We start from the raw sequence: 13,629 nt of genomic DNA on the forward strand, positions 1-13,629 counted from the left end.
GTCATCAGCAACCATTTCCTGGCCCTCCTTGGTCGTAGGTTGGGTGGCTAGGTGCTTTGACCATGATAATTGTTCAGTGTATAGCCTCTGCTGCACAGGAGTTGCCTTTAAAACTTTTAAGAAAAGTGTAATTTTGAATATAAGCAACCCATTTCTTGGCCCGCCTTGGTCCTAGCTTGGATGGCGAGGGGCCTTTGACCGTGGTATATGGTCGGTCTCTAGCCTCTGCTGCTCACGAGCTGCCTTTAGAACCTTTAAGTAAAGTATAATTTTGAATACAAGCAGAACTACTTAGAAATGGAATCAGTTCTGTAGTGGTGGGAAAATTATTCCCATACACTAATATAAACTTGTGTCAAAAGATTATAAATCCAGTCAATCAAAACGATCTTAAATGTAACCCACAAAAGGTAAATACAAAGATAGACATGAGTAAGAGTTTAAACCTATAACAAAATTACACTCTCTGGAGGAACACACAGAATACTAATAGCTACACCAATGCCAGATCATTTGGACTCACAAATATAAGCATTTATATGGAATCGAACCAACATGTGCACAAAAAGAAACGAAGGATATAAAAAACGCAAAAAACATTTGGCATCAGCAAGAGGCAGTTTCCCTAATTGCTGTGTACCGATAATGTGCTAGGGAAGTATTTACTGTCTGTCCTAAGTAATATATTCATTAATAATCTCTAGAGGGTCGTCCATAACCGTTATACACACACACACACCCAAACACACACCCAAACACACACACACACCTTTTAACTTTTGCGTCAAGCCTGACTTCGCATTTCACTAACCTTCCCTTAATTCTCTCTCTCTCTCTCTTTCTCTCTCTCTCTCTCTCTCTCTCTCTCTCTCTCTCTCTCTCTCTCTCTCTCTCTCTCTCTCTCGTCAAGATTTTATTATGGAGTTAAGATAAAACCTTTATTCTTCGTAAATCACATATTAGAACATAAAATAGGAAGATTGAATTAGGGGGAAATAGAGTGAAAGCGTAGAGTTGGTTGCGGTAGTTTTAACGAGAAACTATTTCGGTTCCAAAGCAACAACAGCTCCTGTATATAAACTTCCCTGAGAAATCTTGTCAAACTTTGACGCCAGCTGGGCTTCCTCAACTTTACCATAAAATCTTGACAGGAGAGAGAGAGAGAGAGAGAGAGAGAGAGAGAGAGAGAGAGAGAGAGAGAGAGAGAGAGAAGATGCGAAGTCAAGCTTGGCGTAAATGTTGACGGAGTTAAAATCGTTAAAAGTTGTAACTAACTCTGGTAACGGTTAGGTATTTTGAAACTTAGAGTGAACGAAGGGAAATATATTTAACATTATGTTTAATGATAATATCACTTTTAAATTTCATGTTTTCAATACATAGCAGCATCTAGATCGTAAGTCAGCTTACTCCATGTTAAAAGGAGGTTGTATATTTCATCTTTCATTATTTGTTTGTCTGTAACACAAGACAATAAGCTGCTATGTTGATTTATTCCCCCTTTCTGAGAGGGGAGAGCTAAACGTGATGAAATAGATTGTGCATCACCATGATCAGCAGAGCTGTACTAGTCAGGTACCCATACTAGGTTGGTTTGCTGTGAGCGACCAGACTAAATTCTCCCACCATCACCCGCGTCTTGATGAAACTGGGCAAACTCCAGATACGAATAAGGACATGCTCATACTTGCTTGATTTGCTATGAGCGACCAGACTAAAGTTTCACCATCACCAAGGTGGTGATGAAACTGGGCAAACTTTAGTCATGAATAAGGACACGCCCATACTAGGTTAATTTGCTGTGAGCGACCAGACTTAAGTCTCCCACCATCACCAGCGTGGGGATAACACGGGGCAATCTCCAGACACGAATACAAACATGTCTAAGGCCTGCATTTGTTGTTGTTGGTATCAGTGGACTATTCTTGTGACAAATCAGTAATGTTCACATCTTAGGAAGGATGGTTTGAGACTAGGATAAATAGGACCATTGTTTCTTAGTTTGGTTTGTAGTGATGTTCTGTAGCTATTGAATTCAAATTTCCTGAAATCCATCCACTATTTTGTTTAGAACATACAATAAGCGAACTTTCGACTAATATAATTTTTACCATAGTGCTGACTTCAATAAGTTAAAGTATTAATGAAAAAACACAGCTTGGGTTTAATATCTAATCGTCCAGTCACTGTTCTATTTTCATACGCTAAACAAATAAGATTAATGACAATGAGTTCAGTCATTATAAGAGTTTAATTAAGGTTTAAAGGCCGCTTATGATTGGCAGAGGCAAGGGAGAGTGACACTGAACTAGCTAGTAGGACAATGCCCTAGTCTCTCTCCACCTACGCTAGGACCAGTGAGGCCAGACAATGGCTCTTGATAACTCAGCAAGTAGATCTATTGGCTCTCTAAAACCTCCACTCTCAGCACACAAGGATGGTGAGGTTGCAGACACTACAAGAAACTATCGAGCTTGACTGGGACTCGAACCCCAGTCCAGCAAAACGCCAGGCAGGGACGTTTCCAATAGGGCATCACAAAGAGAGATTATCCAATTTAGATTAATCAGATTTAAATATCCATTTTTTGCAAATCTCAGCCGGTATTTCAAGCGCCTCAAAAAAAAAAAAAAATAAATAAATAAAAAAAATAAAAAAAAATAAAATCCTTTCCTGCAGGAACTACTTGAAGAGGTCACGCCACGCCGAATTTGAGAACCGAGTAGGATCAGGCCCCGTCGACGGCACGGCGGCCGATTACAACGTCACCCCGAAGGACATTCTATCCTTCGCCTGGCAGATCAGCAAAGGCATGGCTTACCTGGCCGATATGAAGGTTAGCGCGAACGTCCGTTGATTTCCTTTGCCGTAGATCAATGTCAGTGTTTCTTTGAGTTATCTGTTTTGATGTTGTTACTGTTTTTGATTTGTTATTAATTGTTAATTATTTCTCATATCGTTTAGTTATTTCCTTATTTCCTTTCCTCAATGGGCTATTTTCCCTGTTGGACCCCTTGGACTTGTAGCATCTGGCTTAGCTGATAATAATAATAATAATAATAATAATAATAATAATAATAATAATAAAGACCAAGCAGTTCTTTATAACGAATAAAACTATTCATTTCAGAGGTTTGATTCATATTGAATTTTTAATAAATTTGATAATTTTTATATTCATCAAACGTTAAATGACTAAGAAATATATTCTTGAAGTCCAAAGGTGATATATACGATTTAAATCAAGGGTTACAAGAAGATATTTGGGCTTTTATTTCATTACAAGGATTTCTTTTATCATATGTTGGACTTTCATTTCAATGAATATAATTATAGAGGATAAATCATTTCGACTCTGTAATTGTTATGTTGCAACTTAGTTAAAAGAAATAGGTAAAATGCTTTTAAGCCTTCCTTTCTTTACTTTTCGTATTATATTTCACACGTTCATGTGTTCCACCCAATTTACTGTAAATATATATATTTTATATGTATATATATATATATATATATATATATATATATATATATATATATATATATATGTGTGTGTGTGTGTGTGTATATATATGTGTGTATATGTGTGTGTGTCCGTTTGTGTGTATTGTGTATGTATATACTTGATGTATGTAATAGGATATTTTAATCTATAAAACAGGCTCCAAATGTATGTTATGTTTATTTATACAACAACAATAATAATAATAATAATAATAATAATAATAATAATAATAATAATAATAATAATAAATGTTTTTTGCAGCTTGTACACAGAGATTTGGCTGCCCGAAACGTCCTGCTAGCTGCGCAGAAGGTCTGCAAAATATCTGACTTCGGCTTGACCAGAGATGTTTATGAGGGTGACCTTTATTTCAAGCGTAGCAAAGGAAGAGGTGAGTGTTCGCCCCTTATCAAAGGGTTTGTCCCTTGGCTCTCTTAAGAGCTGGTTGGTTTCGTGGGGTTTTTGCTTAATTCAGAGGCCACGTGGCTTAGGATCAAATCTTAATACTGCTAGTTCCTGCAAACAAACAAAGACTTAAGAAAACAGGGGAAAACATCTCGAAATTTCAGGCTACTGTTAACATTTTGTCAAAGCATTTTGAGCCACAAGTTAATTTTCTATTTCAACTTCATTTGTTTGAGCAGGTGATGCCTGATGTTGGAAAAAGTACTCTAAATTTTGTTGCTAGGCTAAAAGTTAAAGGTCATTTGTTGAAAAGGGAATTGAAGATGGATAGTTAACACCCTGCATACAATTTGAAGATGTATCATTGTACTCTTATTTTCAAATAAGAGGTAACTCTTAACTTACTAACCTCACTTTCACCTTAAAAGATGCTTTAGAACAAAATATTTAACGTTTCCCCTTTGGAGCTTGCAACAGTAAACATTTCCCAACGCAATTCAGTCAACCGTTACTTTTGCCTTTCTAGTTCCTGTCAAGTGGATGGCCTTGGAATCACTAGTGGATCACGTATACACCAGCAAGAGCGACGTCTGGGGCTTCGGAGTCCTGCTCTGGGAACTCATCACCTTGGGCACACTACCTTACCCAGGAGTACAACCCGAGAGACTGTTCACCCTACTGAAAGCAGGGTACCGGATGGAGAGACCGGAGAATTGCTCTCAGGAACTGTAAGTACTGGGAAATACTGTACTGGAAAATGAATTAAGGAATAAAAATCCTCTTTCAAATGGTGAAAGGTTTTTAAGGTTTGAAGGTACCTCATTAGCGACAGATGTAAGGGATAGGACAAGTTCCAGAGAATGACCATCTCCCATATATAATAAAGAGCAGGTGTTTGGATATATATATATATATATATATATATATATATATATATATATATATATATATATATATATATATATATATATATATATATATATATATATATATATATATATATCATGTCATACTCTTGGGAAATGCAGTAGTCATACCCTGGTGAGAGGGGACTGTTACCCCAAGAGGTAGAGTCGGAAACCACACTCTCCAACAAATTGCCGAACCAGCGGGTATTAGTTAGGAAAGGGGAGGGTATGGGAAGGGTTGATGAATCTGTCTGTGCATGTATACTCACATCTATCTAAATATTTAAACGTCATTTTTGAGGGGTCGGGTATACTAGTTTATTCCTAAAACTAACCCTCCTCTCTACCTATGTTAGCACCAGTGATGGCCATGTGATGACTGTTAATAAATCAGCTGGTAGACTTATTTTGTCCTTGTTTCCCCTTCCTGCATTCTAGCTCATAAGCACAGCTATGTTGCAGATGTAACAGGAAACTATCGGCCCCGAGAAGAGCTCAAGCCCCCAGCTCAAGGATTGCAAACAAGGGATATTTTCAGTATTTTACCACAATCCTAAACAAAACTAGAGATCTTTATATTTTCAACTCAGGAAAATATTGCTTCAGGAAAAACGTTTATATCAAAGAACGTCCTCATAAATGTGAAGAATGTGCGCTTGGGAAGACAATTTTTATTAATATGTTGAGGCTAAGTTAGTTTTCAGTTTAAGATTTACATATAAAAGGATCATTTCATGCCTGAACTAGCTTGTGCTGAAACGCTTTTTCTGAATATTTTATTTCAGATAGGTTTGAATGAGATATAGTTATTACCTTAAAGTCTTTTGTAAAGTTCCGTAGGGGCCATACGTTATTGTAAGGCAGCTGTATTCCCTTCACGAATTATGAGATTATATTATTATCATTTACAGCAGACCACTATTGTACTTTTTGATTATTCACATTCTGGGGTTTCTTAGAACCATGGGCATAATTAACATATTTATGAATGGAATAGAAAGACTATTCATTTAATGGTGATATAGGGTATGATTTTGGGCTCAGAATATGAGTTTAAAATCCATAGAAAGTAAATGTTAAAACAGTAATGAGAGTTGAAAGTCTAGAGTTAAACAGCAACAGAATGATGCCATGCTGGTTAGTAATAAATCGTAATTGAGTAATTGAATACATTATCGTTGCATTTACTAAGAGTAGGTCTTGAGATTTACAATTCTATTTCATGAAGAATCAGCGTTGGTTTTATTGGTTTTTGAACTCAGAAGCTTGAGAAATTCAATAGAGTAATTTTTGTATTCATTTAGCTAAAAGACGGTACAGAAAATTAGGGGAATTCAATAGAAGTAGGGGAATTCAATAGAAGATCCATTGAAAATATAGGGTATTATCTGGGTTTAGGAAGGGAAGGTGATACCATCTTGAAGGCTTACTTTCTTAGGAAAGAAGATGAGACAGCTGAGAGAGGGATGAAGGAGGTAGGCAAACCTTTGGATAATGTGGATGTGAACTAATATTAAAGATGTTGGTATTGAAACCCATTGCAAAATTGTAGTTTACCAACAGGAAAACCTGCCAATTCAAAGATATAACCACATTAACTACATTGCAGGTATGATGTCATGCTACAATGCTGGGCCGAGGATCCTAACAGACGGCCGTGCTTCCAGGACCTAACAGACATCTTTGAAGGCATGATCCAGGCTGATGTGGAATATCTGGAACTCAGATCCCTAATTGTAACGAACAGGAGCTATTTTGATCAGGTGGTTCCCCTTCCTGACCCTCCACAGCAGTTCCAAGATGCGCCTCCTCAGATACAGGTAGCTCCAGACCAGCTGCCTGAACTGGGTCATCAGTTTCAAGACAACTCTGAAACATCCCCTGACTCCTCACCTCAGATGGAAGACTTGCAAAATGCAGACTCTGGTAAGTGGGTAAGATGTTTGCAAAGTGTATCTATAGGAGGACTCTGATGGAAGACTTACAAAATGCAGACTCTGGTAAGTGGGTAAGATGTTTGCAAAGTGTATCTATAGGAGGACTCTGATGGAAGACTTACAAAATGCAGACTCGTTAAGTTGGTGAGAAGTGTTTGCAAAGTTTGTCTGTAGGAGGACTGATGGAATACTTGCAAAATGCAGACTCTGGTCATGTTGGTGAGAAGTGTTTGCAAAGTGTGTCTGTAGTATGACTCTGATGGAAGACTTGCAAAATGCAGACTCTGGTAAGTTGGAGATAAGCGTTTGTAAAATGTATCTGTTGGAGGACTCTGATGGAAGACTTGTAAAATGCAGACTCTTGTAAGTTGGTGAAAAGCGTTTGTAAAATGTATCTCCAGGAGGACTCTGATGGAAAACTTGCAAAATGCTGATTTTGGTAAGCTGATGAGAAATGTTTTCAAAGGGTGTTTGCAGGAGGACTCTGTTGGAAGACTTGCAAAATGCAGAATCTGGTAAGCTGTTTAGAAATGTTTGCAAATTGTGTCTATAAGAGGAGTTTGAGGGAAGACTTGCAAAATGCAGAATATGGTAAATGGGGAGAACTGTTTGCAAAGTATGTCTAGGAGGACTCTGATGGAAGACTTACAAAATGCCGTCTTTGGTAAGCTGGTGAGAAATATTACAAAGTGTGTCTGTAGGAGGACTATGATATAAGACTTGCAAAAGGGTGACTTTGTTAAGCTGGTAAGAAATGTTTGCAAAATATGTCTGTAGAAGGACCCTGAAGGACAGGGGAGATATACGATTGTTGTTTATGACTTTGTGCCCAAGTTAAAATATGAATACAAAAGCCTTTTATTACAGTATTCAAGTAATATAAATACTGATGCTTAAAAGGATACTTTAAAAAGTTGATAGTCAAGGACCTACATTAGGTAAGTTGCTTAAAAACCAGCTTGTTCTGAAGAATTATGCTTAATTATGAGGGCCTAGCATTTTGTATAGACGAATATAAAAAAAATTCCAAAATAACATAAAGTAGTACTAGCAAACAATTCTTTGCCTAAATATAAATGTACAGGCATCTGCCGTTAACTTTTAATGAAAATATGTTGCGAAGAATACATATGCTTAGCATGAACGAGATTCCAGATGGTTCAGGTATCATTCACGATTGCCTTTAATAAACAAAATTTCTAACCATCAATATTAGAAAATGTGATTAAAGAGAGATTTTTTTTATAAAATTTTCAGTAGTATTGTGTAGCTAAAATGTTATTCATGACCACTCTTGAAAATTAAATCATTAACCTTCAGTCTGTAAGAGAGATATTTTGTGATTTGTATTTACATTCAGCAAAACTAGAAATATCAAATAACCTAAATATTATTTTCATTTCCTGTCCTGACAAAGTCTTTGTTCAACAGACTGGAGCCCACCATCAGGCCACACCGATGCAGATGCATACCTCATAGCTAGGACTGACATCAAAAGACCCTGCAGAGAGGAATCATCAGAGCCTCTGCTAGCGTCTATCACTCCTTCGACAACTGGTATTCACACTCCAACAATCACTACATCGCACGCTCACAATCCAGCTTATTCCCCAACCAGCGAGATGCTGCCACAACCCCTGCACTATTCCACCTTAGCAAGTCGACCTGACGAAGAGGATGTCCACACCCTGGTGGGTTGAACAAACTTAGATATTCTCGTTTTCTTTGCGTCGATGGAGGTTTATATTGAGGATTGTCTATGGGAGATTATAGGGTTGGTTAAGGAAGGATATTTTTTTTTTCTAAATAAGTAATATTTATCTATATTTTGTTTGCCTAAAGATCCATTTCTCAAGTACTGGTCTGAGGGAGTCTGTTCTTTGTTAGTCTGGCATGAGAGAGACTCGATTACGTCTGGAGAAGCATCTTTTTTCAAGATGAATCGTAAGAGAACTATTTGCTTTATTTGATGAACGTTGATTTTGATGCAATATAGAACAAATTACTGTTCTGAGAGAGATTATTTTTTGCAAGCGTTATTAAAGAAACACTCTTAAACATGTATATAAGTGTATTTGATAATTAAATTACATTTTAAAATATAACTATAACTTTTATGAAACTCCCAGCTACCAAAAGGATATCTTACAGTTGTAAGTCACATTAATGTCTGGTAAAATGTGTTATAATAATTTGTAATTGTAAATCTCAAGTACCGAATTGAATACTGTAAATTTTAACGCCGGAATGGTACCTATAACTATGAAATATCAAATTACAGACCACAAGTGATAATACAGAAATTATAGCTGTAACTGTTAAATATCAAATTAAAGGCCATCAGTTTTAATACCGAAATTAGAGCTGTAACTGTTAAATATCAAATTAAGGGCCATGAGTTCTAGTACAGAAATTATAGATGTAACTATTGAATATCATATTAAAGGACAAACGTTTTAATACATAAATCATAGCTGTAACTATGAAATATAAAATTAAAGGTCATAAGTTTTAGTACAGAAATGATAGCAATAATTTTGAATCTTAAACTAAAGACCATAAAACCTAGATGAAAAATGTAGGTCTTGAAGATCACAATGAAGAACGTCACTTTTTCACACTAAAAGAGATAACTGGAACGCGGCTGTTACTCACAGGAAGTCATGTTTCTCTTGCAGGAGTTCTGTCGTAGTGAGGAAGACTCCGACAGCGGGAGGGCCACGGGGGACTCTGGCTATGCCACGGAGGAGGGTCGCGGCCGCTGGAAGGGTGACCCCAAGGGATCCTGCCGGGTGCCACTGGCCTCTCCAAGGGGGTCCTCTTACTCCCCCCTCCCCCACCACAACCAGGACCCCGACGACGACCACGACGTGGAAGACGACCAAGACACCTCGGAGGACCTTGAGGAACGCCAAGAACTCCTCAACGAGGATCTCCTGGGACACCTCACGCCCAGCCCAGAACCTGCTCATACCGCCCACAGCACACGCACCGCCCACAGTAACCACGCTAGTCATGCCGCCCACACCACACCGGTCATCGTATGAAATTGCCCATGACGTGCGAACAAAGGTGCAATAACTCCAAATAGAACAAACATTCAGAGATGAAAGTTCTTACAAGTGAAGCACATTCCCTTTCGTTTAGTTGGTTTGCAATACAAGAAGAATGTTAATGATCAGACGCAGAGACTACAGTAGTGCATTGCAACTACCTCGGAAGAAGCAGCAGCAGCAGTACGCGCTCTGCAACTAGAAATTACTATAAGCTCTGCACGCAAGTTGTAAGGATAAAGAGCTTTTATTTGTGCGGGAAACATGTTGCTAACATGTTTTACATATTGTTTTACTCTTGGTCCCCTTAGGGACAGACTCTGAAAATGGTAACTAGTCACTGTGAGAAACTCTACTTAGTGTTTCTTATCTCAAGAATGTTTTTTTTTTTTCACTGTGAAAAATGTTCAAAGTAAGCTAGAGAAGAAGTAACTGACCCAAATCAAACTAGCACAGCAGGTAATACTATGAATACTACAGAAGTGTATTGATTGACTGGTGCAACACTGGCTCTCATAGGTCCTTCATTTATGGGGAAAACATGAAAATCAAAATATACTGTTAGTTATGAGATAAGGATGGTAAGATGCACATTTTTCTTTGTTATTACCAATCCAAAAGACATTTTAGAGGCTAGTGTTTTCCCCTAAGAAAAATGAGAAAACTTTGCTTTTTTTAATGTAGAAATTTGATATAGCAAGGTAAAATAAATAAAAGAGTACAATGTTCTTAAAGCATGGAGTAACTTACGAGTAAGTGATGGTACTGTTCCCTTGATATTCAACCTTGTCGTTTCTAATATTAAAAACTTGAAAAAGACGACCAGAGACAAGGACCCTGGTGGACCTAGGCGTCGCTAAAATGAACTATTATATTTTCCTCCCCCCCTTTATAAATTAGGTATAATGGTAATTGTTACTGTCATTCCTGCAAGAATGTTTACCCGATTGATTTGTTTAGTTCACACGAGGCATACCTATTAACCTAGCAAATATTAGAAATTGTGATGAAGCCTGATTCGCTTCTGCCCGGTCCGGACCACAGAGGTTGGAAGCTCTAGTCGCGGAAGATTGGCAAATGAGAAAAGAGATAAGAGACCCTTATTTTGTCCATCCCATTCATATGCTCTTTCATTTTACGTTCATATGCTTATGATTACAATTCTCTTGAGCTTCGAAATAGATAGGTCTCATATGACAGTTAAGGTGAAAAGATTATACTTTATAGGGAAGTGTCAGAAAACGTGCATCATCAATGATCGGGGTTTTTAGAATCGAGTAATAACATACCAGTACAAGAAAACTAGGTAATATCATCTACACTCACACATAAATTGTGTAGCGTTCATAAGAATGTTTCAATCCATTTTTTGTGAAACCTTTTAAAATTTAGATGTTTCACACGCGGAATTCTTAATAATTCGAGGTGCGCCTACTTTGGAAAGAATTGACTGTATATATATATATATATATATATATATATATATATATATATATATATATATATATATATATATATATATATATATATATATATATATATATATATATATATATATGTTCGAGAACTCGAATGAAATAGACGTAATACCATATGTTTCCACCTCAAAACTAGCAACTTTCACCCTCTGTGATCCTCCACGCACTGTCAGTTAGCGGTCCCGTCACCAGATGGCAGGGCGGTATGTGTTTGGCTTCCGCGCACAACATAGGCAACAAAGGCCTCAGTACCTGCAGTCAGTTTAGCAACCATTGCCGATTTTGTACCACTGTCTATGAGTCAGTCGTATCTTTGCGTACCGTTGTAATGCTTTTCAAGTGTCTGGCTATATAGTTCTTTTAGATATTATTTAGAAATCATTTGTATATGAATATATGTGTCTGCATGCATATGTATGTATGTATGTATGTATGTATGGTATAGTGTGCATGGATCCAAATACGTACCTACTGAAATGCATACATACATATGTGCATGCATATATATATATATATATATATATATATATATATATATAAATATATATATATATATATATATATATATATATATATATATATATATATATATATATATATATATATATGTATATATATGTGTGTATATATATATTTATATATATATATATATATATATATATATATATATATATATATATATATATATATTTATATATTATATATATGTATATATACATTATATATTCATATATATATATACACTGTATATATTCGTATGTATATATATGTATATATGTATATATATATATATATATATATATATATATATATATATATATATATATATATATATACATATATATACAGTATGAACATTTTATATATATATATATATATATATATATATATATATATATAACATTATATATATATATATATATATATGTATACATATATATATATATATATATATATATATATATATATATATATATATATATATATACATATACAGTACATGTATATATGTATATACATATGCATATATACACGTATCTGTACATATGTATAATTGAAGAGCATAGAGTAGAAAGTGTGGGTATATACATGCAGTATATATACACACACGCAAAATATATTTATGAATGTTTTAGAATAGAATCTATTGGTGTTGCCAACTGTGAATTATAAATTTTAATTTTCTTATCTGATCTCCTTTCTCTTCCTTTTCTTCTTCGTCCTCCTCTTCTCCTTTCTCTTCCTCTTTGCATTCTTTTGCTCAATTTACCATAAGACGTGTAAAAAAAAAAAGATGTCTGGAGTCTGACTTGATATGTATAACAATTTCACGCATTATGAATTAGAAGTTTGATGAAGAACCAAAGGAAATATTTTTTCAAATTCTTTCCAAATTATAGTTACGTGAACTGTATACTGTGTGTGTATATGTGTGCAGTAACACACAATTATAGATTTTCTTGATTGATTGATTGATTGACTGATTTGAAGTTCTCTGACATCCTGACATTAGATATACTTGTATATAATCAGTATACATTCCTACTACATATACATATATACATTCAGCAAAAAATATAATATTTAAAAGATGTTTATTTTTTCTAATAAAAAGGCTTTTTTCGTCTCTTTTTTAAAATTTCTAATTTAACTTATATTTCTTCAGAATTTGTAGGAAGTTGATAATTAACTTCATACACCGTGTATGTATATATGTCTAACTAGCCACAGTGCACTTGTTAAAGCATATCATCACTAATAGTGAACTAAAAAGGGGACAAAGCATTACTTATATATTATTTATATGAACATTTGCTTCCTTATTTCATTCGGTTCTTCGTTTCCCATTGTCCTTGGATCTGTTAGAAAATGACTATCTTATTGTTATTTTTTAATCTGTTAGAAAATGACTATCTTATTGTCCTTCTTGACTTTGTTAGAAAATGACTATCTTATTGTCCTTCTTGGATTTGTTAGAAAATTACTATTTTATTGTCCTTGAATTTTTTAGAAAATCACTATCTTATTGTCCTTTTTTAATTTGTTAGAAAATCACTATCTTATTGTTCTCTTTGAATTTGTTAGAAAAAAAAACTATCTTATTGTTCTTTTTGAATTTGTTAGAAAAAGACTATCTTATTGTTTTTTTTTAATTTGTTAGAAAAAGACTATCTTATTGTCCTTCTTGAATCTGTTAGAAAAAGACTATCTTATTGTTCTTTTTTAATTTGTTAGAAAGACTATCTTATTGTTCTTTTTTGTTTTGTTAGAAAAAGACAATCTTATTTTTTTTTTTGTTAGAAAAAAACTATTTTATTGTTCTTTTGGAATTTGTTAGAAAATGAC

The 13,629-nt window shown here is 35.0% G+C and overlaps 1 protein-coding gene across 1 annotated transcript in view; it reads left to right on the top strand.

Annotated features, from left to right (window-relative positions):
* Positions 1–11,229, top strand: part of LOC137660022 (uncharacterized) — a 153,592-nt gene extending 142,363 nt beyond the window's left edge. Inside the window, exons 22-27 of the mRNA XM_068394752.1 lie at positions 2,680–2,836; positions 3,764–3,893; positions 4,434–4,635; positions 6,425–6,741; positions 8,184–8,443; positions 9,431–11,229. Coding sequence (XP_068250853.1) covers positions 2,680–2,836; positions 3,764–3,893; positions 4,434–4,635; positions 6,425–6,741; positions 8,184–8,443; positions 9,431–9,799 — 1,435 coding nt within the window. The 3' untranslated portion in view covers positions 9,800–11,229. The remainder of the gene's footprint in view (positions 1–2,679; positions 2,837–3,763; positions 3,894–4,433; positions 4,636–6,424; positions 6,742–8,183; positions 8,444–9,430) is intronic.
* The last annotated feature ends 2,400 nt before the right edge of the window (positions 11,230–13,629 follow it).

Source organism: Palaemon carinicauda, chromosome 20 (genome assembly GCF_036898095.1).
Source record: "Palaemon carinicauda isolate YSFRI2023 chromosome 20, ASM3689809v2, whole genome shotgun sequence".
Lineage (NCBI taxonomy): Eukaryota > Metazoa > Arthropoda > Malacostraca > Decapoda > Palaemonidae > Palaemon > Palaemon carinicauda.